The sequence below is a fragment of the Gopherus flavomarginatus genome, chromosome 7, assembly GCF_025201925.1.
Source record: "Gopherus flavomarginatus isolate rGopFla2 chromosome 7, rGopFla2.mat.asm, whole genome shotgun sequence".
NCBI lineage: Eukaryota > Metazoa > Chordata > Testudines > Testudinidae > Gopherus > Gopherus flavomarginatus.
The window spans coordinates 105,758,839-105,782,365 of NC_066623.1; the positions used below are offsets into that span (position 1 = coordinate 105,758,839).

General features: G+C 42.1%; 2 protein-coding genes and 1 long non-coding RNA gene across 12 annotated transcripts in view; 2 read left to right on the plus strand and 1 right to left on the minus strand.

Annotated features, from left to right (window-relative positions):
* The window catches only part of LOC127055454 (protein zyg-11 homolog B), a 36,198-nt gene extending 27,182 nt beyond the window's left edge, over positions 1 to 9,016 (minus strand). The window contains exons 1-2 of one of the 6 annotated variants that reach the window (XM_050962428.1): positions 8,908 to 8,999; positions 1,042 to 1,134 (exon numbers count right to left, since the gene is read on the minus strand). Coding sequence is in view for 3 of the 6 variants with exons in the window: in XM_050962431.1 (XP_050818388.1) it covers positions 96 to 170 (75 nt within the window). In the remaining 3 variants the exon portion in view is untranslated. The other 5 variants (XM_050962427.1, XM_050962430.1, XM_050962429.1 and 2 more) reach the window with 5 other exon arrangements.
* A 2,414-nt stretch (positions 9,017 to 11,430) lies between these two features.
* Positions 11,431 to 23,219, plus strand: LOC127055461 (cytochrome c oxidase assembly factor 7). 5 transcript variants are annotated; one of them, XR_007775495.1, is made up of 5 exons: positions 11,536 to 11,805; positions 12,364 to 12,504; positions 15,601 to 16,605; positions 19,725 to 19,884; positions 23,141 to 23,219. XR_007775495.1 is itself a non-coding variant. In XM_050962445.1 (3 exons), the coding sequence occupies exons 1-3, from the start codon at positions 11,700 to 11,702 to the stop codon at positions 16,047 to 16,049; spliced, it is 696 nt and encodes a 231-aa protein (XP_050818402.1). In that variant the 5' UTR covers positions 11,431 to 11,699; the 3' UTR covers positions 16,050 to 17,243. The 5 variants fall into 5 exon arrangements, 1 of the variants encoding a protein (XP_050818402.1); XR_007775497.1 differs by lacking the exon at positions 19,725 to 19,884 and having other exon boundaries at positions 23,141 to 23,201; XR_007775494.1 differs by lacking the exon at positions 23,141 to 23,219 and having other exon boundaries at positions 19,725 to 20,270.
* LOC127055464 (uncharacterized) lies at positions 14,074 to 15,566 on the plus strand. The gene is made up of 2 exons (XR_007775498.1): positions 14,074 to 14,453; positions 14,514 to 15,566. It is a non-coding gene; the product is annotated as an uncharacterized LOC127055464 (long non-coding RNA).
* Positions 23,220 to 23,527: the final 308 nt, after the last annotated feature.

Sequence of the window (23,527 nt, forward strand, 5' to 3'; positions counted from 1 at the left end):
CTAGTGCCCAATAACAGCCTGCTGTTTTTAAGCAACCACATTCCATCATCATAAGGAGTGACTCACAAACATTATGAATCATTCTCAACACTAACACCAAAGAATGCTGAGTGACCGGTACATGTTCCCCTACACGATTTTGAAAATAAGGGTGTCAGTTTTTGATACATCTCAAACTCCAAGAGCAATGTTATTTTGCCTTTAAACTGAATGTTCTGGCTATATTTATCTTTTATTTCTACTTTATGTGGCTTCCATTCTGTTACTTCATCTGCGTCATGTAATCCTCTTGATTAACTCATTAAGATGCATCTTTTTATAAATGAACTGTTCCATGTAACACTGCATACTTTCAGGAACTTCACCTTACCTTTGTCCCATTCCTAACCAATCACATGTAGTCAGCTAAAAGACATGTTAATTTAACACAGTTGAGAGTTGCAAGCACAGGGTTGGGAACCAGAAGCTCCAAATTATAATTCCTACTCAGACAAACTTCCTCTACAACCTTTGATTAGTAACTCAAATTCCCTGCCTCAGTTTCCCCATTTGAAATTCTTACTTGCCTCACAGGGGATTTGTAGTGCTTAGCGTTTACAAAAATGCTCTGAAGTATTGTTAATGCATTTTATTACTAATTAACTAATTTTCTTATAAGATTTGTTGGACATTATCAGGAAGCAGTAAATTTTGGCTACATCTGTACGCAAAGATATTAAGGGGGGGGGAAATGGGTGGTCTAGACTCTTTTGCTTCTTTATGATGTATAACGGATGCCTGAAAGTCTTCTGAACAGAATTTTGGCTAATCATTTAAAAATCACTTCTCTTTAAAAGTGGAGGGGGAAGAAATTGTCTATCCTAAAATTACTTCACACATTGAAGAGCATATGATGACTGTTGATTCTCAATCAAGAATCAGCATATGAAATCTACTCCCATTTAATAAAAGATGCCCCTTGCTCACAACAACTCCAGTGCTTGTAATTTGCTGCTTCAACATCTGATAGAGGCAAAACATTGGTGATATTGCTTTTGGCACCTTTCCATTCTTTTTGCCAGAAAAGCTATGTTCTTCTGTGTGTCAGTCATTGAAGTCCAATGATGTTATTAGGCTTTGCTGATGGACCAGTAACTGAAATAAATTGGGAAGATAAGGGTGTAGATTAAAAAAAATGTCTGTTTGTGATCAGACATGAGCCCAGACCAATACCATAGATCTAAACACCCCCAAATTTTAGGGGAAGTTCAAATAAAAATATTGAAGTTCAGCCCATCTCTAGTCTGATTCCATTCAAAATGCTTATTCTTCACACCAGAAGGGCATCCAACAATATCTATTAAGTAGGATTAATTATACACACACCAGTAACACCACACATCTTTCATGAACTTCATTGATTCCCACAGTGGTGGGCATGAGACTGTGTGCACTGCTTCTGTAAATCTATGGCAAAAAGCCAGGTGGGAAGGAGTTTGGGAAGGTTTTTGGCATAAACTGTACAGTGAAGCAGAAGACCCAGTAGGGGCAATACTGTGTTCTGTGTTCTAATGAAGTTCCTCAATAAGTGTCATGAAAAATAAAGTGACTCTTCTTGGAATACTCTACTGTTGTAACGTGACAATGGGGACATGCCCTATAATTATTTTAGCAGAGCCAGAAGCATTTCTGATTTTCTAATGTACTGTTCTTTTCCTTAAAAAGGACATGTTCAAGATCTTATGCTAAAAAGAAAAAATCCTTGCCTATGTTTAAGAACATATGAGGTTAGAAGTAAAATAATTTTCAAAATGTTACTTTTCTTTTTATGCTGTTAAGTTTTTGCATTTCACTCAACTTTGAAAACGGAAATGAACTACAGTAGTTTCCCTTTTGTTTCTAATTAATTTCACTTTCCAGCTCTCATGCATTAACACAGTGCTGCCATGTTCAAGTTGTAAACACTGCCTAGGACTGATTAAATCTGAACAAAAGCTGTTTTATATAGAAATATACACAGACATTTCTATTGAAATGTGTGATTAGACTTTTGTATACACAGCCTAAATTACCTATCTAAACTACTACACAGAGTCCCTTCAATCTCAGTACTTTTCCATCCTGTCAAGTTCATATAAAAGTCACAAGGCAGGCAGTCAAAAAGATAAGCAGACCTCATGTGTCTTCTCTGGTGTACATCTGAAAGACTGACATTATTACTCAAGATACATAACAGCATTCTACTTATGCAGCCAAGAGTGACTATAGTTTTGCCTTATAAAGTAGAATAGTTTTCTTTAGCTTTTTAAAAGCTTTTGTTTAAAAACAATGAATTACTATTTTAATAGATGTTTATTAAGCATGAAAACATATGAAAAATTAAATTGTAATTAGTAGTATACATAATAAGTTAATAAAATAAACAGCATGGATTTCAGCATCTAACAGCAACCTAATGCACGTGGCAGCCTGAAGCATAATGCCTCCTTCAATCCAAGTGCATCTGATTATAAGCACGTAAATGAGTGTCTTCGGCAGATTTGTCACACGCAACAAAGAATTCTCTCCCCCACAAATAAAAAATAAAATAAAAAAGAGGAATATTTAAAACTTCTGCTTCCCACCCTATCCTAATAAATTGTTTGTTATGGAGAGAAAATGTTTTACCCTATATAAAGTTTCACTATTTAGAGACAGTACAGTTTACACAGGGCCACTTCACATTCTTGAACTACAGAATCCTAAATTCAGCAAGTCTTGTTTAAAATTAATGAAGAGGATTACTTTATTAAGAATTTCAACCATGTTTTTCCTGAATTTTTTCTAAAACAGCATCATGTGAACCACAATCACATACACCTACTTACTGTATACTAAATCAACAAGTATATCTGACTTCTTCTGTCAGGCTGCTGTAGCCTACTCTGGCAGAAAGGCTAGCTTCGCTATCCTCAATAATGACTTCATCTGCTCCTTTGCAAGCCCTCATATCACAGACTCATTTAAAAATAAAATCCTCTGAACAAATAAAAAGTAGCTTTTGCTTACTTAGCTTTTCCTTGATGAACCAGTGTAAAAGCTTTGAAGATTTTTCTAGAATATTGATAGATCCTTATCTTTCCATTAAACTCTTTCTGAGAAACCTATATCAACTTTGACATCAAAATTTGTTTGTTCTGACCACAAATGCCCTATGACAGTGGCTCTCTAACTTTTTTGCTGGTGATCCCTTTCACATAGCAAACCTTTGAGTGCAACCCCCCTGACAAATTAAAAACACTTTTTAATATATTTAATACCATTACAAATGCTGGAGGCAAAGTGGAGTTTGGGATGGAGGTTGACCGCTCGTGACCCCCCCCATATAATAACCTCACGACCCCTTGAGGGGTCCCAGCCCCAGTTTGAGAACCCCTGCCCTATGACTGCTGCTTCATTTTGGTTTCCATTAGGGAAGGGGATATGCTCCACGTTTGTCATTTGTTCTAAATATAAATAGCACAGTGCTTTTTAAAATAGAAGACACAAATGCCAAAACTTTCCAACATAGCAGAACCACCCTGATTCAGTACCTTTGATCCAAGGACACAGATTTACAAAAAAACAAGTATTCCTTTCTTTGTTTTCAATTGCCATTTTTCTCTAATAAGTGCTATATACAGAGGACCTCAAGCATCCTATCTAAAAAGACAAGAAGTTCTTTTCCTCTCCACTTCAAATAAAAGGTGACCTTACATTTGGTTTCTTTAGGAGCTCTTGACATGGGAATCATGGAACAGGAGGTGTGCTCAGACACATTTACATCAGAACACAGTTGCACCCGAAAACAGAGTCTACATGCATAACTAGGTTGATACAAGCAGACTTATCTGAACCTAACTTGGTAGCGTAGAGCAGGCCTAAGTAAGGGCTTAATACCATGTTGATGTGCAGTGCGGTGCAGGGTAGGGAACTTTCAGCATGCATCATCAGCAGGATCCACATGGGCTAGTAAGCGTGCAACATGCTGGTGTGAACTAGAACTTACACCCCAGCTAATCTGCACTAAATTAAAGCACCATGTAAACAAGGCCTGAAAGTCACCCAACATTTTAAAACAAGTGTTCTTAATCTGTATTTCTAACATAGAAATGAAAGGAAGTAGATAATAACCATACATCTGAAATTGTGAACTAGAGCTACATTTTAACAGTCCATCAGTTCATTGACCATGGATCTAACTGTATTTTGCAGAGTTGGCAATTTAGGCCTAATACTATAACTAAATTACTCTTTATGAAGATTTAATTAAAAGATATTTAACTGTAAATTACAAGGATAATGGAAGCTGTCTCACTCCCAACCCCCAAAATCTAGATTTTCATGTAAAAATGCACTGCATTTTAAAACTTCCCCTACTCCAAATCATTTAAAATACTAAGGTGTTTCTTTTAGCCTATAAAGAGTTAAGCTTTCCCGACATGATATACCCAGGCAGCTGAAGAAACGAAGCACGCAGACCTCTGGTATAACTGTAAGGTGGCTGCCGGCAAAGTATATTCAGTGAATGACCCTCAATTTTGGAACCTGTTGTCTACCTTGGTATAACAGAACCTGAATCTGTTGGCTTTCTGGACACTCTGCAAGGCCCATCTGTTTTCCCAGGCTTTCAAGATGATGAGCTAGGGAGAACATATGAGGTGGGGGAAAGGAGCTTTATGGGAAGTGGTATTACTCCTGATGGGTTGGTCGGGAAAGAAGAATCAGTAACTGGTTTAATTTGTAAGTTTTGTTATTGTTTTGAATGTACAGAGCATTTAATAAGTGAATTTCCTCAGAACTACTTAAAAATTACATCTCAGCATGGCCATAAACATCATATGACCTATTATCATTACTTTCTTAATCAATCATGTTTACTATCTTCTAAATACATGTTCTACCAGGTTACAAGGCCAACATACACATTTTCTACTCCAGTCTCCAACACCTGCTCTTAAAGGGCAAAATGCATGGTTACTTAGTTTATTTTTTTAAATCTCAGACTCTAGTCTTTGTCTACACTATTTTTTACCTTGAGTTAGTTGATTAACAGTTAATTTGAAGTCTTAACACATTTGTAAAGACTCCCCAAACATTCATCTCAGTCTACAAAATTTGTGTTGAAGGAAAGATCTCCACACAGGACAGTTTTACCAATAATATTGGTATAATTCCCTGCGTGGTCACTCTTATTCCAGAATAAGGACTTTTTTTAGGGGAAGTGGGAATTAGTTTAAACCTCTTTCAAATGGAGGAACTAAACTGAAAAAGTATATAACTTTCCGTTTAGAGACACCCCTTAGTCCATGACTACACCAGGAGCTCTTTACTCATAGGAATACTGTAATACTATACTTGAAAAGCATTCCTATTGTAGATGCACGTATACTGGCACAACTGCGCTTTTACTAGCGCAACTTATTCCACCAACCCCTCCTTCATCCCCCCCACAAGGGGGAAGGGTCCCAGAGCCCAAGCTCCAGCCTGAGCACCACAAGTGCAAGTCAGATGACCCAGGCCAATCACAGGTCTTTTATTCCAGTGTCAACACACCCTTAGAACCCAAGCTCCAACCCAAGCTAACATCGCAGAGCCAGCCAAAGTCAGTGCAGACTGAAGTCCTGAGTGTGTATCTACCCTGCAATGAGACATCAATGGCTGGCCCATGTCAGCTGACTTGAGCTCACTGGGCTAGAGCTATGGGGCTATAAAAAAAATGAAGTGTAGACGTTTGGGCTCTGTCTGGAACCTGGTGAGGTTTTTTTTACAGTGTAGACATAAGTGACTCAAAAGCACAAGACCCCCTGATTTTTTGATAAAACTTGTGCTCCTTAATCAGGTAAGCCTATAGCAGCATTTGCCAGATGTTCTTGTAATGCCCTTTGTTGCCCCTGAAACTGATTGACAGATAGGTGTGTAAGTGCCTAGCATAAAACTTGCACTATGTCCCTTGCACAATTGAATTGTATTTTCATTTTCTGTTCCTATTTACTTTCCTACTGTATCCTCTTTTTAATGCTGGCTGTAGTGCTTTTGCTTTCTGTTTTAGTTCTTCCTTTGTTCCACCCTCACCTGAACACTACATGTTGCAGCTGTGAGGGGGTGGGTGGCTCAAAGAGGAAAGAAGTGAAGCATGGACTGTTGAGATGTTGCATAAGCCTGTAACCCTGTAAAAAGTGAGCTGTTGGCCTTAAGAGTCACCTGGGAGCCAGGTGGCCTTTAAAGTAGCTATAGAAACAAAACACTCAATTTATTTACAATCTTTTTGCAGTCAGGAAAACCTGAGGTAACACAGCTCCTCTCCCACCTCTTCTACTGCTTCTCCTGCCACTTCCTGGATCCCAAGAGAACTAATCTAATACCCCACCACAAAAAAAACCAGCCTCTAGTCAAATCCCTGCAATTTGCACTTGTCCACTCTTTTCAGATGACAAAAATCAGTTTCTTATCCACTGGGAGCTGCATTTTCAAAAGCACCAGTATGTCTACACTGAAAAAACAAAACAAAAAACCAACAACACCGCAGTGTCTCGGAGCCTAGGTCTACAGACTTTGACTCAAACTATGAGTCTAAAAATAGCAGTTTACACATTCCCACTTGAACTGGTACTTGGACTATTAATCCCAGCAAGGTGGGTGGGTGTCAGGGAACATCTACACAACAATTAACACCCAGGGGAGGCCGTGGGATTCAAGATGCGAGGTTGTAGATGTTTAGACTCAAACTGGAGCCCAAGCTCTGGGACCCCGCAAGGCGGAAGGGTCCCAAAGCCCAGGCTCCAGCCCGAGCACCACAAGCACAAGTCAGACGATCAAGGTGAGTCAGATGATCCAGGCCAATTGCAGAAATTTTATTCCGGTGTCAACACACCATCAGAGCATGAGTTCCAGTCTAAGCTCCAACCCAAGCTAGCATTGCAGAGTGAGCCAAAGTCAGTGTAGACTGAAGCCCTGAGGGTGTATCATCTGTAACCCACACACCTTCTGGGTGTGTTGTTCTAGCCCAGGGGTTCTCAAACTGGGGATCAGGACCTCTAAGGGGGTCATGAGGTTATTACATGGGGGATCGTGAGCTGTCAGCCTTCACCCCAAACCCCACTTCGCTTTCAGCATTTATAATGGTGTTAAATATATTAAAAAAGTGTTTTTAATTTATAAGGGGGGTTGCACTTAGAGGTTTGCTATGTGAAAGGTGTCACCAGTACAAAAGTTTGAGAACCACTGTTCTATCCCATCTAGTGGCACCGAGACCGCTTAAAGAGAAAGATAAAATAAGTCTGCTTTACAGCCTTAGCTAACAGGCAGGCCTAGTTCACTTTTAGCTCATGTTGTTGTAGAGGCTCATGCACTAAGCTCCAGATGTCCCCGGTTCAATCCTGCCCATGGAGGGTGTTATATATCTACCCTGCAACCAAATATCAATGGCTGGCCCATGTCAGCTGACTTGGGCTCACTGGGCTAGAGCTGTGGGGTTATAAAAAATACAGTGTAGATGTTTGGGCTCAGGGATCTGGTGTGTCTGTTTTGCAGTGTAGACATGAGTGACTCGGAAGTACAAGTCCCCCTGATTTTTTGAAGGAACTTGTGCTCCTTAATTGGGTATGGCCTGATCTACACATAGGTTGTGTGTCCATTTAACTATTCCAGTTAAGAGCAGGGAGTTTGTTTGATTTAAACTAAACTAGTTAAAGATCATAGATTCATAGACTCTAGGACTGGAAGGGACCTCGAGAGGTCACCGAGTCCAGTCCACTGCCCTCATGGCAGGACCAAATACTGTCTAGACCATCCCTGATAGACATTTATCTAACCTACTCTTAAATATCTCCAGAGATGGAGATTCCTCAACCTCCCTAGGCAATTTATTCCAGTGTTTAACTACCCTGACAGTTAAGACCTTTTTCCTAATGTCCAACCTAAATCTCCCTTGCTGCAGTTTAAGCCCATTGCTTCTTGTTCTATCATTGGAGGCTAAGGTGAACAAGTTTTCTCCCTCCTCCTGATGACACCCTTTTAGATACCTGAAAACTGCTATCATGTCCCCTCTCAGTCTTCTCTTTTCCAAACTAAACAAACCCAATTCCTTCAGCCTTCCTTCACAGGTCATGTTCTCAAGACCTTTAATTATTCTTGTTGCTCTTCTCTGGACCCTCTCCAATTTCTCCACATCTTTCTTGAAATGCGGTGCCCAGAACTGGACACAATACTCCAGCTGAGGCCTGACCAGCGCAGAGCAGAGCAGAGGAATGACTTCTCGTGTCTTGTTTACAGCACACCTGTTACAGCACAACCCTTACTGCAGACACAGCTGGAGTGGTAGAAGAAAGGTGCTGATACCAGCAGGGCATAGTCCCCTGAAGGCAGGCGAACAGGTGACCCGGGTCTAAGTGCATCCAAACGAGGGGGGCTCGGGTACAGTTCGCCCGCCCCGCTAAGCCCCCAGTTGGTTCTGGAAGGGGCCCCCGAGATGGGTTGGTTGTTAACAGCCCGGGGCGAGCCGCTATCAGGGAACGTAACTCGCCCCTCCACGGCGCGGAGCTGCCGCCCAGCTCCTGCAGCCCCGGTCCCTGTTTATGTAACACGCCGCTCAGCGGCTCGTTGCACAACCACCCGCTCCCCAGGCTGGCGGCCCGCAGCAACCGCGAACTGTCCTGCTCCCCTGGCGCCGAGGAGCCGCAGCGATCTGCTGTCAGGGCCGCGAGCGCCGGGCTGCCATCGCCCGCCAGTCCGCCCCCGCGAGGGCCTCACCGCCCGCCTCGAACAGCCCCCGAGGCAGCCGGAGGGGAGTTTACCTCAGCCGAGCTCGCCAGGGGCTGTGCCGGGGGGAGGCAGCCCCGACCCTCCCCGCGTGGGGCCCCTGCCCTCGGCGGGCTGCAAACCCCATGGCGGGGGGGGGGAAGGACTCACCATCTCTGCGCTGGCTCCCCAGGCTCCGTCACCCAGCAGCCAGCCGGGGCGGCCTGGAAGTGAATCCGCCTCAGCCGGCTAGGGGCAGCCAGGCCCGCCTCCCGCCTTCCTTAAAGGGGCCGCGCTCCTGCTGCTTCTGGAGCCGCTTTAGCCGTCGGGCGGCAGCCGCGCAGGGTCTTCTGAAAATCAGCCCCGTTAAACCCAAGTCTCGTCAAGCTGGCCAAGCAAAGCGTAATACATCTAACTAAAGAGTGGCGTTGTGCATTGTACTGTCAGTTCATTTTCCTGTCCATGTTATAATTGTTTCCTGTTTCCCCTTGGGAGGAGTTGTGTGATTATTGATTTTTTTTCAAAATTAATTGTATTATTGAATCCCTGGTGGTATTAAGTGGTGTAGAAGCCTATGAGGTGACAGTGTGCACCGATGTAACTCAAACGGTAATTCCCTCCCTCCCCACACATAAATGGAGTGGGGACAACAAGGACCAGGTAAGCATGTTTTATTAAAAAGAAACCAAGAATGAAAATAATCTATCATCTCATTAAGTTAAGTGATATACACAATTCTCAGTTCTGCATTGCTGATAGTAGAGTTGGTCACTGCTCAAGTTCGGGAACAGGTATTTGTGCAGAGGCTCCAAGTAATTGCAAGTCTCTAGCCTAAAAGGCCTCATCCTACTTCCGCTGAAGTCAATGGGGGTTTTGCAATTGACTTTAATGGGAGCAGATTTGAACTACAGATGTAGGTGGTAGTGAACACTTCTCTCCCAGGGACATACACTACAGTTGCTTGTAAGCACAGAGTGCACCAGTCTCAGTTATTTCAGTTTCAGGATACAATGTAATGTGTAATAATACCACCCTAACCAGCTAAAATGAAAATATAAAGAGCTTGCATTTAAGCTTCTTGATGACTGCGGGTACAGCCACATGAACAATATTTATTCTCAAACCAGCAAAACAACAAATAATAAATCAGAAGACCCAAATTTCTAAATTAATTTATACTTCCTTTCATTAGAGGATGTCAAATGTACAAATATTAGCCTCCACAATGCAGTCCTTATGCAAGCAAAATTCTAACTGAAGCCAATAGAAGTTTTGCTTATATAGAGGCTGTAAAAAAGGACTTTTAAGTTGTTAGTTATCACAACACTGATGTAAAGAAGGGAATAAGTATTAACCCCATTTTTTAAAGGAAAACATTGAGGCATAGAAGCTGTGTGGCCTGCCCAGAATCATATGATGTTAAAGATTTGTTTACACTTGGAAAATGAACAGTTGCTGACAGTAGTTATCAACACTGCCTTCTCCCCTTAAAATGGCATTGAACACTATGTAGCTGTTAGTCCAGATAGACAACAAAAAGTGTTGCCAACTCACAATTTTAATCACAAGTCATGACATTTGATGTTTTTTTTAAAGCCACAACTCCTGGAATCACATAATTACACAACAATCTCAGCTTTCATTTGTCTAAGTTTCTAGCCCTCATAGCTGTAAGGAACAACTTGAAAACATGATCTCTGTAGGCTCAAAACCCAAAAGGCAACCCCCCCTCCCAATTTATTATTTTTAAAATCTCATAATTTGTAAACCAACCTGTTTTTATTGGGGTGAGGGAAGAGGAGGCAGGCTGACTCATTAGTGAACACTTGGGTTTGGCAATGCCAAAAACATTGTCAACATCAGTATGGGAAGTGATTTGGAGCTATGGTGCAACAGGCATCTTTCATGCTTTTGTGACAGTGTTGTAAAGCCATGTTGGTTCCAGGATATTAGAGACAAGGTAGGTGAGGTAATATCTTTTATTGGACCAACCTCTGTTCTTACAACAGACAAGTTTTCAAGCTACACAGACCTCTTCCTGAGGTCAGGTAAACAGTTTGTTTCTGCTACTAGTACTTAGTTTTCAAAGCTGGTTGAAGGGAAAGTGAGCTCATTCTCAACAAAGTAAGTGACCTATTGCTCAAAATGGTTGCCAGCAACACATGAGATGTTTGGGTCATTTTTCTTGTGCAGTTGAGACTTATTTTGTTGAGACTGTCATATTGAGGCAGCTCAGAGCAAGCACAGTATCTCTAAAATATACTTTACCCAAAGAAAGAGGAGAAGTAGAAAGAGAAATAAGGAGAATAGAAAGTAGAATAAACCCTTTTGTTTTTAATAGAAAGATCCCCCATTTTCATATCACTAGTTTCTGAGGCATATTTAACATTTGTAAAGTGCTTGGGTAATTTTGGGTGCAAAATAGTATTGTGCGTGTAAGTATATTCGTAGGTGTAATTCAGTAAGATCAATTCAATGGCTCTTGGGCAAAGAAGACAGGCATAATAACCTAGTGAGCCAATTTACTGCATGCATCCATAGCAATAAAATGATCCAAGGCTGGTTTCAGAAGGGGCGAATGGAAAAAAAAGTTTAGAGAAAGAGTGGAAGTGAGCAGACAAAAGGAGAGCGAAAGAGAACAGCCTGGAAAGCCCCGTTGCTAGAGCCCCGTAAGGGTTGCTAAACGTGTCGTCACACCGGCCTGGCCAGGGGGTGTAGCCTGCAGGGGATACTATCCAGGAACAGCTGCTCCGATCACAGCTTCCACTTTCGTCGCCCGCCCGCTGCGCTTCTGCAGCTGGGCTGACGCCACGCATCGATTCGTCGGCGCTTTGCTCCGCCCGCTCGCCGCGTGCGGTACCTATTCCCTTCCGGGTGCGGGCGGGCCCTGCAGGAGGGCAGGCGCGTCGCTCGTGGTCGAGTCACCTTGCAGCGCGGCGGCAGGTTCCTCCCGTGGAAGGGCGATGGCCGGGCTGGTCAACCTGGAGGATGAGGAGGAGGTGAAGGGCTACCTGGAGAACCTGGGCATCGAGTACAGCTACCAGTGCTACAAGGAGGGTGACCCGGACGGTAAGTGGACAGCCCGGCGCAGCGCCCGGCTGCAGGCTGCACCTAGCCCCAGGCAGAGCCGCGGGCACCGAGGACTGGCGCCTAGTGCGGGTGGCGCGTCCTCCCGCTGGAGCCCTTGGTCCCTGGCCTCTCCTAGCTGCTGCCTTCATGCACAAGTGGAGAGATGCTTGCAAGGTCACTGGGCCCCACCGCTCTGGGAAGTGCCTGTAGCTGGGGGGCCTGCAGCTGTCCTTTAAGCCAGCCCTACTTGCAGAAAGTGAGCTGTGGGGTTTCTCTTGCAAAGCAGCACAGCCAGGTCTAGGATGTTTGTTTTAATCTGCGCCTGCAGTGTAGTCTCGAGCTGCAGCCCTGCACAGACAAACTGGGGTGGGGGGAATTCAGAGCTGATGTTAAAGCTTCCAGTGGGTTTGCAGTATAGACAAATGAGACTAAACATGGACAAGCAAGATACCATAGTAGAAAGACCAATCGTCTTTGGTTCTTGTGTTGCGGTGAAGCACCCAAATGGCCTAGCCTGAGCCTAGTTTTTAAACCATTTAATCCCTGTCTTCCTCGCAGGTTGCCATCGATTGGCTGATTATTTGGAGGGGGTGAAGAAGGACTTTGAAGGAGCTGCCAAGGTGCTAAAAGAAAACTGTGAAAAGAATGAGAACAGTGAGAGTTGCTATAAACTTGGAGCTTATTATGCAACTGGGAAAGGTGAGAAACAGCTTCCACCTGTTGGAAGAAAGGGCAGTGTTGAGCATGAGTGATGGGTGAACCCCTGTCTTGGAGAGGCTAGCCCCCCAGGCTCTCCCATTTTGCACCCACCAGAGCCCAGCCCAGCCCCCACTGGTGCTGAGGCTGTTCTTGTGAGCTAGTTCTCTTCTTGTGACAGGATGCTTCAGGATTTCTAGTTAACATTTTATTATGGGTTAACCTTTCAGTGCTAGGAAGCACAGATCTAGACTCATAGACTTTAAGGTCAGAAGGGAGCATTATGATCTTCTAGTCTGACCTCTTGCATAACGCAGGCCACAGAATCTAACCCACTCACTCCTGTAACAAACCCCTGACCTATGTCTGAGTTATCAAAGTCCTCAACGTGTGATTTAAAGACTTCAAGGTGCAGAGACTCCTCCAGCAAGTGACCCGGGCCCCACGCTGCAGAGGAAGGTGAAACCCCCCCTGGGCCTCTGCCAATCTGCCCTGGAGGAAAATTCCTTCCTGATTCCCAAAATGGCGATCAGCTAAACCCTGAGCATGTGGGCAAGACTCACCAGCCAGACACCCAGGAAAGAATTCTCCTGTAGTAACTCGGATCCCACCCCATAGAATCATTAGGGTTGGAAGGGACCTCAGGAGGTCATCTAGTCCAACCCCTGCTCAAAGCAGGACCAAATCCCCAGATTTTTACCCCAGTTCCCTAAATGGCCCCCTCAAGAATTGAGCTCACAACCCTGGGTTTAGCAGGCCAATGCTCAAACCACTGAGCTATCCCTCCCCCATCTAACATCCTATCACAGGCCATTGGGCATATTTACCACTAATAGTCAAAGATTAATTAATTGCCAAAATTAGGCTATCCCACCATACCATCCCTTCTATAAACTTTTCAAGCTTAGTCTTGAAGCCTGATATGTCTTTTGTCTCCACTGCTGCCCTTGGAAGGCTATTCCAGAACTTCACTCCTCTGATGGTTAGAAACCTTTGTCTAATTTCAAGTCTAAACTTCCTGATAGCCAGTTTATATCCATTTGTTCTTGTGTCGACATTGGTATTGAGCTTAAATAATTCCTCTCCCTCCCTGGTATTTATCCCCCAATATATTTACGGAGAGCAATCATATCTCCCCTGAGCCTTCTTTTGGTTAGGCTAAACAACATACGACAGGTTTTTCCATTCCTTGGATCATCCTAGTAGCCCTTCTCTGTACCTGTTCCAGTTTGAATTCATCCTTCTTAAACCTGGGAGACCAGAACTGCACACAATATTCCAGATGAGGTCTCACCAGTGCCTTGTATAAGGGTACTAACACCTCCTTATCTCTACTCATGTCATTCTCATTACTGTTCATGTTTTTGGTGGCCTGTCTAGGTATGTCTACACTGCAAAGTAAGCTGAAGGTTAGTAGAAATCAGGTTAGCAGACCCTGGCTTTGTTAACTTCCGGCTTGAATATCAACACCTGTCTGTAACTCTCAGGGCTTGGCTACACTGGCACTTTACAGCGCTGCAACTTTCACGCTCAGGGGTGTGAAAAAAACACCCCCCTGAGTGCTGCAAGATACAGCGCTGTAAAGCCTCAGTGTAATCAGTGCCGCAGTGCTGGGAGCGCGGCTCCCAGCGCTGCAAGCTACACCCGTAGAGGATGTGGTTTACGTGCAGCGCTGGGGGAGCTCTCTCTCAGCGCTGGTGCTCCGACCACACTCACACTTCAAAGCGCTGCTGCGGCAGTGCTTTGAAATTTCAAGTGTAGCCATACCCTCAGGTTAGGAATTGTTGAACCCTGGGTTCCAACCTGGGGCTTTAGCATCTGCACTGCATTGCGTAGGCTTGAGACTAGCGACCCATATCCCAGACTTCCTAGTATTTCCCCCTCTTCCCCCCCCAAAAAAAATATGGCTGCTGTAGCCCTTTGTTCATGGTGCAGTGTGGGAAAACTTGACTGTCCAGAGAACAAAGAAAATCTGCCTGTCACACTGTAGGATACTTTTGCCGGACTCCCAGATCATGAGCACAGTGGGGCTGCATCTACACTGCAAAGCTTGAACTCTGGCTTCTGGCTTGACTCAAGCTCAGGTATTATACACAGCAAAGAAAACCTGTGGCTGGCTTGTGCCAGCCAACTCAGGCATAAGTGCTAGAACTAGGGGTGTGGGGGTGCTACTGCACCTCCTGGCTATGATGGAAACGACTTCAATACAGGGTTTACAGTTTTGTTTAATGGCTCATATCTCATTATCACTGCAGGGGTAGTCTTGTCTCAGGAATTCTAAGTACGGAAACATTTTTCTTGTAGATCAATTTTTGGTTACTCTTCCAAATAACCAAATAGTCTCTCTGAGAGTTGTATACATTTCCTTTATGTATATTATTTGGAGATATGCTTGAAACCCATTTTGTTGAGAAATTAAGGCCCCTATGCTGCTGTAGTTGACTTGAATGAAAGCAGGATGAGGCTTTAAGCAACAGTTGGAATTACAAAACAGGAGGAGCTGAAGGATTTAAATTGGAGGATATAAATTATAAAAATAAAATGGAAGACACCCCTCTTCAGCAAACTAATATTTTTGTCTATTATAGTCAACCATGGTAGTATTTTCTGCCTTGCATCAAATGCCTTAGGCTAAGTCTTCCTTTTACCTGAAAACTGTTTTGTCTAAATTATGTTGTCTTTGGATAAACCAGGTTTGGCTATATGTGGAAAGAATAAATTTGTTTACATTTGTTCTTCATTTAGTGTAGACATAGTTATACTGACAAAAAATGCTTTGGCTGGTGCAACTCATTTCGTTCAGGGAACTGGTATAAACTATACCAACAATAGAGGTCTTTGGCTGGTAAAAGCTGCATCTACACTAGGAGGGTTTGCTGGCATAGCTATACTGGCAAACCTTGTTTAATGTAGACTAGGTCTTGATTCTCTATTGAAGTATAGTCCACATTTACAACTATCTTTGTATTAATGATAGTTATAGTCTTCCAAAATAGTATTGAAAATTTTGTGAAAGAAAATATTTTTCTCGCGATCTAACAATTAGAGTGTGTTCTTCTCACAAACTTGTATTTGATTGTGTTTTTTGGAGGGCTGCAGGTAGACTCAGCCAAGATTTGAAAGCTGCCTACAACTGCTTTCTGAAGTCTTGCGAAAAAGGTGGGAAGAAATCAATAAATGGTTGCCACAATGTTGGACTTTTAGCACACGATGGGCAAGTAAATGATCACAAACCTGACCCAGTCCTTGCCAGGGACTACTACACTAAAGCATGTGATGGCAGTTTTGCCCCTAGTTGCTTCAATCTTAGTGCAATATATCTTCAAGGAGCACCTGGGATACCAAAGGACATGAACCTGGCTTTGAAGTACTCTTTGAAAGCATGTGACCTGGGTCATGTGTGGGCATGTGCCAATGCCAGTCGAATGTACAAACTCGGAGATGGAATTGATAAGAGTGATGCCAAGGCAGAGGCTCTGAAAAACAGGGCGAGAGATCTACATAAAGAACAACAGGAAGCTTCTAGAGCCTTAACATTTGGGGAGTAAATCCAATTAAATCATTCACTGACTTCTAGGACTGCGCTTTTAAATGATGCAAAAACTTTTAGCTGCAAACAAAAAACCCACACCTGTTGCACTCACAAAAGAGGCATCTGTATGTATGTGTTTGCATGTGCAAATTTTTGGATGTGCAACTGATGCATGTACAACTTTGGTGTACCATTATCTGAAAACTTGGCCCTTTCATACAGAAGTTTTTCAGGTGAACAAATGTTTAGGGCCAAATTTTCAAAGGCTCAGAGGACCCAGCTTTTAAAATTGAAGGTGCAGTTCCACGTGCCGACTTGTGGCTGCAATCTTCCACATCCACACACAATCATATGTGCATAATTACTCAAACCTGACTACGCAAAACTGTGTCTAATTTTAGAGACTACTTTAGATATTATTACTGGGACCCTAAGGATGCTATATAGAAGAATTTATGTACTCTTTGAGCACTCTTCTTTTCTAAAGACAAGCTCTCACACTGAAAACCTCAGTTTGAATCATCACAGGACATGCTCCTTCCACTGATGCTGAAATACACTGATCACTGAAGGTGGTATTTTTTTGGTCTTCTAAATGTAGTTTCTTTAATTGCACTTCTCTGTTTACCAGGGTTACAAAAGGGATATAACTTAGCTGACATGGTGATGAGTGAAGTTTTAAAATTCAGATGCGCACGTATAAATCTTGATTTCTTGAAAGTCCAGTAAATGTTATCTAGATACTTGTGAATGTCATTAGGTATCCTTTATTTGTGTAAGTTGTTTAGTCTATTACAGATGGGTTCAATGTTTTATTGAATAATTCAATTCTTGTTTATAACTTGAGTGATTTTAAAAGTGCGTGTGTGAGAGAGCCCAAATTAAAAAATCCTTACTCAGGCTAAACTTGAATATTAGTCAATGGGCATTTTTGACTGAGCAAAGACTTCAGGATGTGATGTTTTTAATTATAAAAAACAAACCTACAGTAAATTATGGTGGAATGTTTGTGTATCTTACCACTAAGGGGCGCTTGTGTTCTAAAAGCCACACAATGCTTTCTTCATTTGAAATTAAGAAAAGAGGCATCAGTATAATAGTGCATTTTTGTATGGTGGAACTACATTTCATTTTTATTTCCCTAAGTGGTACCAATTTCAAAACTGAGAGCTGTCCTATTATACAATAAACTCTACATATGTTTTAAGCAGTTTCTGCACTGAAGCTATCTTAAATTGTCTGCCTTCACACATTCCCCATCCTGTATTTTTGAATGTCCATGTGTTAGGTAAATGGTATGGGTTAGCTAAGGATTTGATCCTGAGGTCCTTACGCACTCAGCTCCCTCATTGACTTGATTTGATTGTGGGACTTGGCTGTACAATGAATGCAGGAGCAAATCCTCACTGTCATTATTCCTCTTCTGCTTAACTTCATGCTTCTACCATCACCCTCAACCTAGTGGCTTCCTTTTAGTTGTCTTCCTAAATTTCTTATTTTTCATGTAAAGTTTCCGTAATCTGCAGAATGAATTTCCTGTAGCTGAAGAATATATAATTTTTTTTTCCAAATCAAAATGAAGAGGAACAAATATTTTCATTTGGGATCTTGGGCTCGCAACTGGGGTATACATCCTTCTTAAAAACTGAAACCAGTATCAAATTCTATTTCACTCTTAAAGAAAACAAAATGCGGGAATAAAAACAAGCTAAGAGTGGAGAATACTCCCTCTCTTTTTGCTAATAGGACACACTATAATGGAATCAGCCTGCAAATAAGCATCCAGTTAATTTATCAGCTGGACTCTAATATATGTGGGTACTCTAATCAGCTGTGGCAGGACAGGGTTTCAGAGTTGTGATTGTGCTACTTCAATGTAATTACAGAGGTTTCAGAAACTCAAGGCAGATGCTTCTCAGTTGGAGGCCTTCCTGCATATGTTAACAAGGACTTTCCATTTGCAATTGGTAATATTATGGGCTTTATATCCTTTGATGGGTATAGTCACCAGAGGGGGTTGGATAAATAATGGTAATTAAGAAATCCCAAAATGCAGATCAGTGGGATAAGTTTTGAGACTAACGAGTAAAATTAGGCTCCTTTATAGCATGGATGAATGGTGGCTCTGTGCTTAACAGACTTGAGGGATGTGAAGGGGAAGCCTAGTGCAGAATTAAAGCAGAAGAAATTTTAGCACCGTTTAACTCTCAAACTAAGTAACAGTATGTACAAATTATATTGTGGATTTCCGTATTGTCTCTCTCTCCCCCATCAATTTTTCACAATTTACAAAGCAAGAGATTGCTGGATTAGCTGTTAAAACAACAGTTCCAATTTGAGACCTGAAAATCAAATGGTGTTCAATTCTCACCAGCAATAGAATCTGCAGTAAGATAGCTGTCAGTTTTGTGAATGAACCAAATAGACTAGGATCCAGCTCATTCCCAGAGCTCTGGTGGGAACTGCATTGCTGACATGGGACCTTTTTGTGGCTTTTAGCCATGGCCCCGTAGTGAGAGTAGTGTAGATCTGCACCTTCTCATTTGGAACACTAGTAAACACTGGAAAACTTGTACAGTCTTTTGAAAATGAAAAATGCACTAAGGGCTAGCTCCACAAGGGGACTGAGGGGTCTAAATGCCTCGTTAGGCACCTAAGTCAAACATTTAGCTACCAGCAGCAAAGAATCCTGTGGCACCTTATAGACTAACAGACGTTTTGGAGCATGAGCTTTCGTGGGTGAGCATTCACCCACGAAAGCTCATGCTCCAAAACGTCTGTTAGTCTATGAGGTGCCACAGGATTCTTTGCTGCTTTTACAGATCCAGACTAACACGGCTACCCCTCTGATATTTAGCTACCAGTGGCATTTACAAAACCCCTGCTCAGCTGCCCCCTAAACCCTATGGGTGTCTAAAGTTCGTAGGTGCCTGTTTCTGCATATGAGTATGCACAGAGCTCCTCAGTGCTGTTATTGCTGAGACGATCGGTGCGCTAGCTCTGGTGAGATTCTCAAGCTAGACATTCTCCTGCTGATCTTGCCTGCAGGGAGATGAGACTTTGGAGGAAGGGAGGTGTCCAATTATATCCAATATCCAACTGGTTAGAGCGGTCACCCAGGATGTGGGAGACCTAGGTTTGACTTGAGCCTCTGTCTCCCACATTTCAGAAGAGTGCCCTAGTTACCAGGCTTTTGGGTATTCTGGGGTGGGCCCCTCTCAGTTTCGCCTGATGAAGCTGTTTCACTTTGTATAATTAATTAAATATTTCTTGGACCAGGGATGTGACCCTGACTCCAACTACTGGGCTATAGCATCAGTCTCTCACTTTTTCTCTGTCTCAGTCTGGAATTTCCTACTGGCTAGTTTAACAGTTCATCCACTCAGCTTGATGTCTTTTGTGAATCCTTTTCTTAGATGCCTAACTCTCCCCCTACCACACATGGCTGCCTAACTTAGGACTGTGAATTCCACAAGTTAAGCACTGCGACACTTAAGTGCTAATGGCCTGATTTGCCTGCATCAGTTTTACACCATTGTGACTCTTGATTTAAACTGCTAGGAGAAGTGAATTAGGGCCCAAGTATTATTTCCTGTTCTTAGAATAAATAGAGGACTTTAGTCACCAGGGCCATAAGTGTGCATATACGTACGTGCATGCAATTTAAATGCCTTTTTCTCTGATCTGCCAGCTTGATGTGCCTCAACTGTCAAAAGGCTCTGCAGCAAGAGGAAGACCTGTGAATGTACAACCATTGGCTTCCTGAAGTTATAGAACTGAAGTTCTGATCAGTCTCTAAAGAACAGAGCTGCTTGAACAAAAATATGAAGAAAAAACTAGTTAAAACTACAGTAAGGGAGTCATCCAAGTTTTGAAAATCAAAGTAATTCCAGTATTTGTCACACAAGGAAATAACTTCAGTTTGTTTCACAGTGGGTAGTAGCACTTTGCTCACCATGGTTTTACAGAAACCAGTTAATTACAGACAAACTTGAGGAAAAGCATTTGGTGTGAACTTCAACTCATATGGAATTAGCAGCTCTGCGGTTATGAAATCATAAGCGTAATTATCTCTAAATGGACTCCTATTCTGAAGTTGTTTCCATTTACTTACAGACCAGTCATTATGTTACAATATGCTCTCTTTTTTTTTTAAACTGGTAGTTAAGCACGGTCATTGGGAAACCTAGAAAAGGACATGAATGTATTCTTATGTTAAACAGAGAGACTGCTCTTACACTGATGTAAATCACTGGAGTTCCATTAGTGCAGAAGCAGCATGGGATTAGAATCTTGCCCATACATTCTATACTTTAATACTCTTTACCTCTCAGATCTAAAGGCCAAGATTTTCAAAAGTGACTAGGTATACTGAGTGCCTCAATATTTGGGCACCCAACTTGAGACCTCCCCCTCTTAAAGGGATTTGATTTTCAGAAGTTGGTGCTCAGCATTTTCTGAAGACCCCTTTAAGACCCTTTTAAGTCTCATACTGGGCACTCAGAAACTGAGGGACACAAAATCATTAGTCATTTTTGAAAATTGTGGCCAAAGTGTTTTCTTTAGTGCATCAGAGAAAAAAAATACGAGCCATTTCTCACAAGAAATTTGAGTAGTCAAATTGACAAAAGGGATCCTAACACTCTTGCCTAGTTAAGGCAATGCTGGTAGATATACAAGCCCTACCTCACTTCGTGCCCAGCCCTGCAAAGCTTACAGCATATGGACAAGCTGGAAGGCCGTGCCCTGTGCAGTGAACAATCACACTAGTTATGCTGTCTGAGGATTGAGGAATTTTGTATTTTACAAGTATTGTGTTTTCAGGAGGCTTTGATTTACTAACCAAAACACAATCAAGCTATTGTCATCATCATTATTTGTACTGCTGTAGTATCTAGAGGTCCCAATGAGGATTAAGGCCTCATTGCGCTAGGTGCTGTACATACATGAAGTCAGAAAGGGTCTCTTCCTTGGGGAGCTTGCAATCTAAATAGGGAAGACAGACAGAGTGAGAGAGGAAGTATTATTCTCCCTATTCTATAGATGGAGAATGGGAGCGCAAAGAGATTAAGTGGTTTGACCAAGTTTACACAGAAAGGCAGTGTAGAAGCAGAAATTGAACCCAGCTCTCCTTAGCATAAGTCTAGTGCCTTATATACCTGACCATCCTTTCTCTCAGACATAGGTCATCATTTTAAAAAAGTTTTATTTATATTGTTTGTAATCAAACAGATGTTACTTTGCTGCTTGTGCATCATGAGAACCTTATAGTAACCAGTGCATACAAAATGAAGGATGGAAAAGTGGCAATCACCCCTCAGGGTAGAAAACAATAACAACCTATTAGCAATAGATTCCTGCTTTTCTGTCAGGTTCTGAACTTCTTATTCATACACATTTAAGGCAAAGTGGTCTTAGCCAATTTAACTCATTAGGGTCTAATTAAGCTAAAAATATCTCCTTACCCTGCCTCATTTATTTTGATGATTCAAAGCCTTAAGGCTTAGTTAAAGATACTGAATCAAATTCATCCCTGATAAAAAGGAGATTTGATTAAAGAGCTTTGGGAATGAGCTGGATCCTGGTCCATTTGGTTCATCCACCAAACTGACAGCTATCTTACTGCAGACTCTGTTGTCAATAGAGTAACACCAAAAATGAATTTGGCCTACTGCCAATTATTACAAATGTGTGCAATGAAGTCAGTTCTTGATAACTCACTCTGTTATAAATCAGCTAGAGAATTTATTGATTAAAACAGTTTGTCACCAGGCTCATTGAACTTCTAAGTGAATGGCCCATATTACAAACTCCTTTCAAGGGGGATATTTAATATAGGAATAAAAAACCTGCACAGGCATATAATAGAGATACAGATAAAATGTGCATGCTGTGGCAATAGATGGCAGTGCAAGTCAAAAATTCTTATTTACGCTGGAAAAGGGGAATGTTGTTATGCCTCCTCGTCCAGTTTCCAGCAATTTACAATGTATCGTTAACAAAAATGAAATAGATTTGTGTTACTGTAGTTAGTATTTTAAGGGTCAGCTAGAGAAAATAAAAACAAGCCTTCTTTCAGGATAAGCAGAGCAAAAGCTTCATGGCCAGATTCTTCACTGGCTTGCACCTCACATATTCATTTACACATGGACAAAATAGGTGTAAAATCCTATCTCAGGTGTAGGAGTGGAGTGAGCTGGTAAAGTTTTACATCCACAGTGTACAGGATAAGGGACTAAACAAGGTTCACGACAGTGGAGAATCAGGCCTATCAAACAGAATGTTGGCCCAAATCATCGCCTTCACTTGTATGAGCAGGTTGGTCCTGCTCCTGTAAAATGGGCTGCTCAGACCCTTTTTTTTATCCATCAACCAAATACTGAAGCTGCCTCACTGATACACGCTTCTGTCTAGCAAAATCTGTGGTTAAAGTAGTTACTCCTCAAGGCACACAAGCAACTTAAAAACCGATGAATATGTGTGTGAAATTTACATGGAATATCCCTGGGATAACATCAGAATGGTTCAGTCCATTTTTTATTTCAGCGGCACAGGGTTTTTTTTTACATAGTCAATGTATCTATAAGAATCAACTTTCAATCTAGCTTTTAGGATCAGGAGTCCTCTTGATGGATTTCACAATTGCAATATATCTTAGCTTATAGCAACCATGCTTTGATACTAGGAGCACTTATTGTACTGCTGCAAGGCTAATTTCTGCATCTTTCCTTTTTATCTTACACTACAAAGACATAATTTAGCATTTCTGGAACAGAAATTGTTGTCTCAAAAGCCATTAAGATTTTGTACAGGTAGAGCAGCTGACAGATATCCAGAGCACCATCGATAGAAATCTGGAAGAATTAATAAGTTTTTTAGGTTCTGTGGGTTGGATGATTGTGCAGAGTACTAGCTATAGAAGCCTGATCCCTGACATTACTGCAGCACAGAAAAGGGGGATTATGAGCACCTGAGTAGTAATTACTAAGGTATTGATACAATTGGGAGGATATAAGTGGGAGGAGCTTTGAGGGTGACCTGTAGGGAGGAGAACTGTATGGAAAGCACCTGCTGAAATAGGCCTGTGTCTTGTTCTGTTTGTAAAAGAACTATAGAATAACAGGTCTGTGTGGTGAAGAACAAACAACCTGGGTGAACTTATGATTGTGAGTGGATGGAAACAGGCACAGTACTGCAGCAGCACACCAGGTAGGAGATTGAACACCCTGTGAGAATGATAAATAAAGGAATCCATTTAAAAACTTGGCAACTTACTGAAGTGCTTTCTTTTTCTCTTAACTAGTTTGTGTTTATCTCAGCAGGCAGCCAATGTTCTTTTGTGATATAGTAATATACTTCAAAGGGGGAAAGCAGCAAAGAATCCTGTGGCACCTTATAGACTAACAGACGTTTTGAAGCATGAGCTTTCGTGGGTGAATACCCACTTCCTCAGACTAACACGGCTACCCCTCTGATACTTCAAAGGGGGAGCTG

Bases quoted from the DNA above. Each gene is read 5' to 3' on its own strand.
- LOC127055461 (XM_050962445.1), top strand. From the start codon at position 11,700: ATGGCCGGGCTGGTCAACCTGGAGGATGAGGAGGAGGTGAAGGGCTAC. The intron at 11,806-12,363 runs GTAAGTGGACAG...TCTTCCTCGCAG, and splicing joins CAAGGAGGGTGACCCGGACG to GTTGCCATCGATTGGCTGAT. The intron at 12,505-15,600 runs GTGAGAAACAGC...GGAGGGCTGCAG, and splicing joins TTATTATGCAACTGGGAAAG to GTAGACTCAGCCAAGATTTG.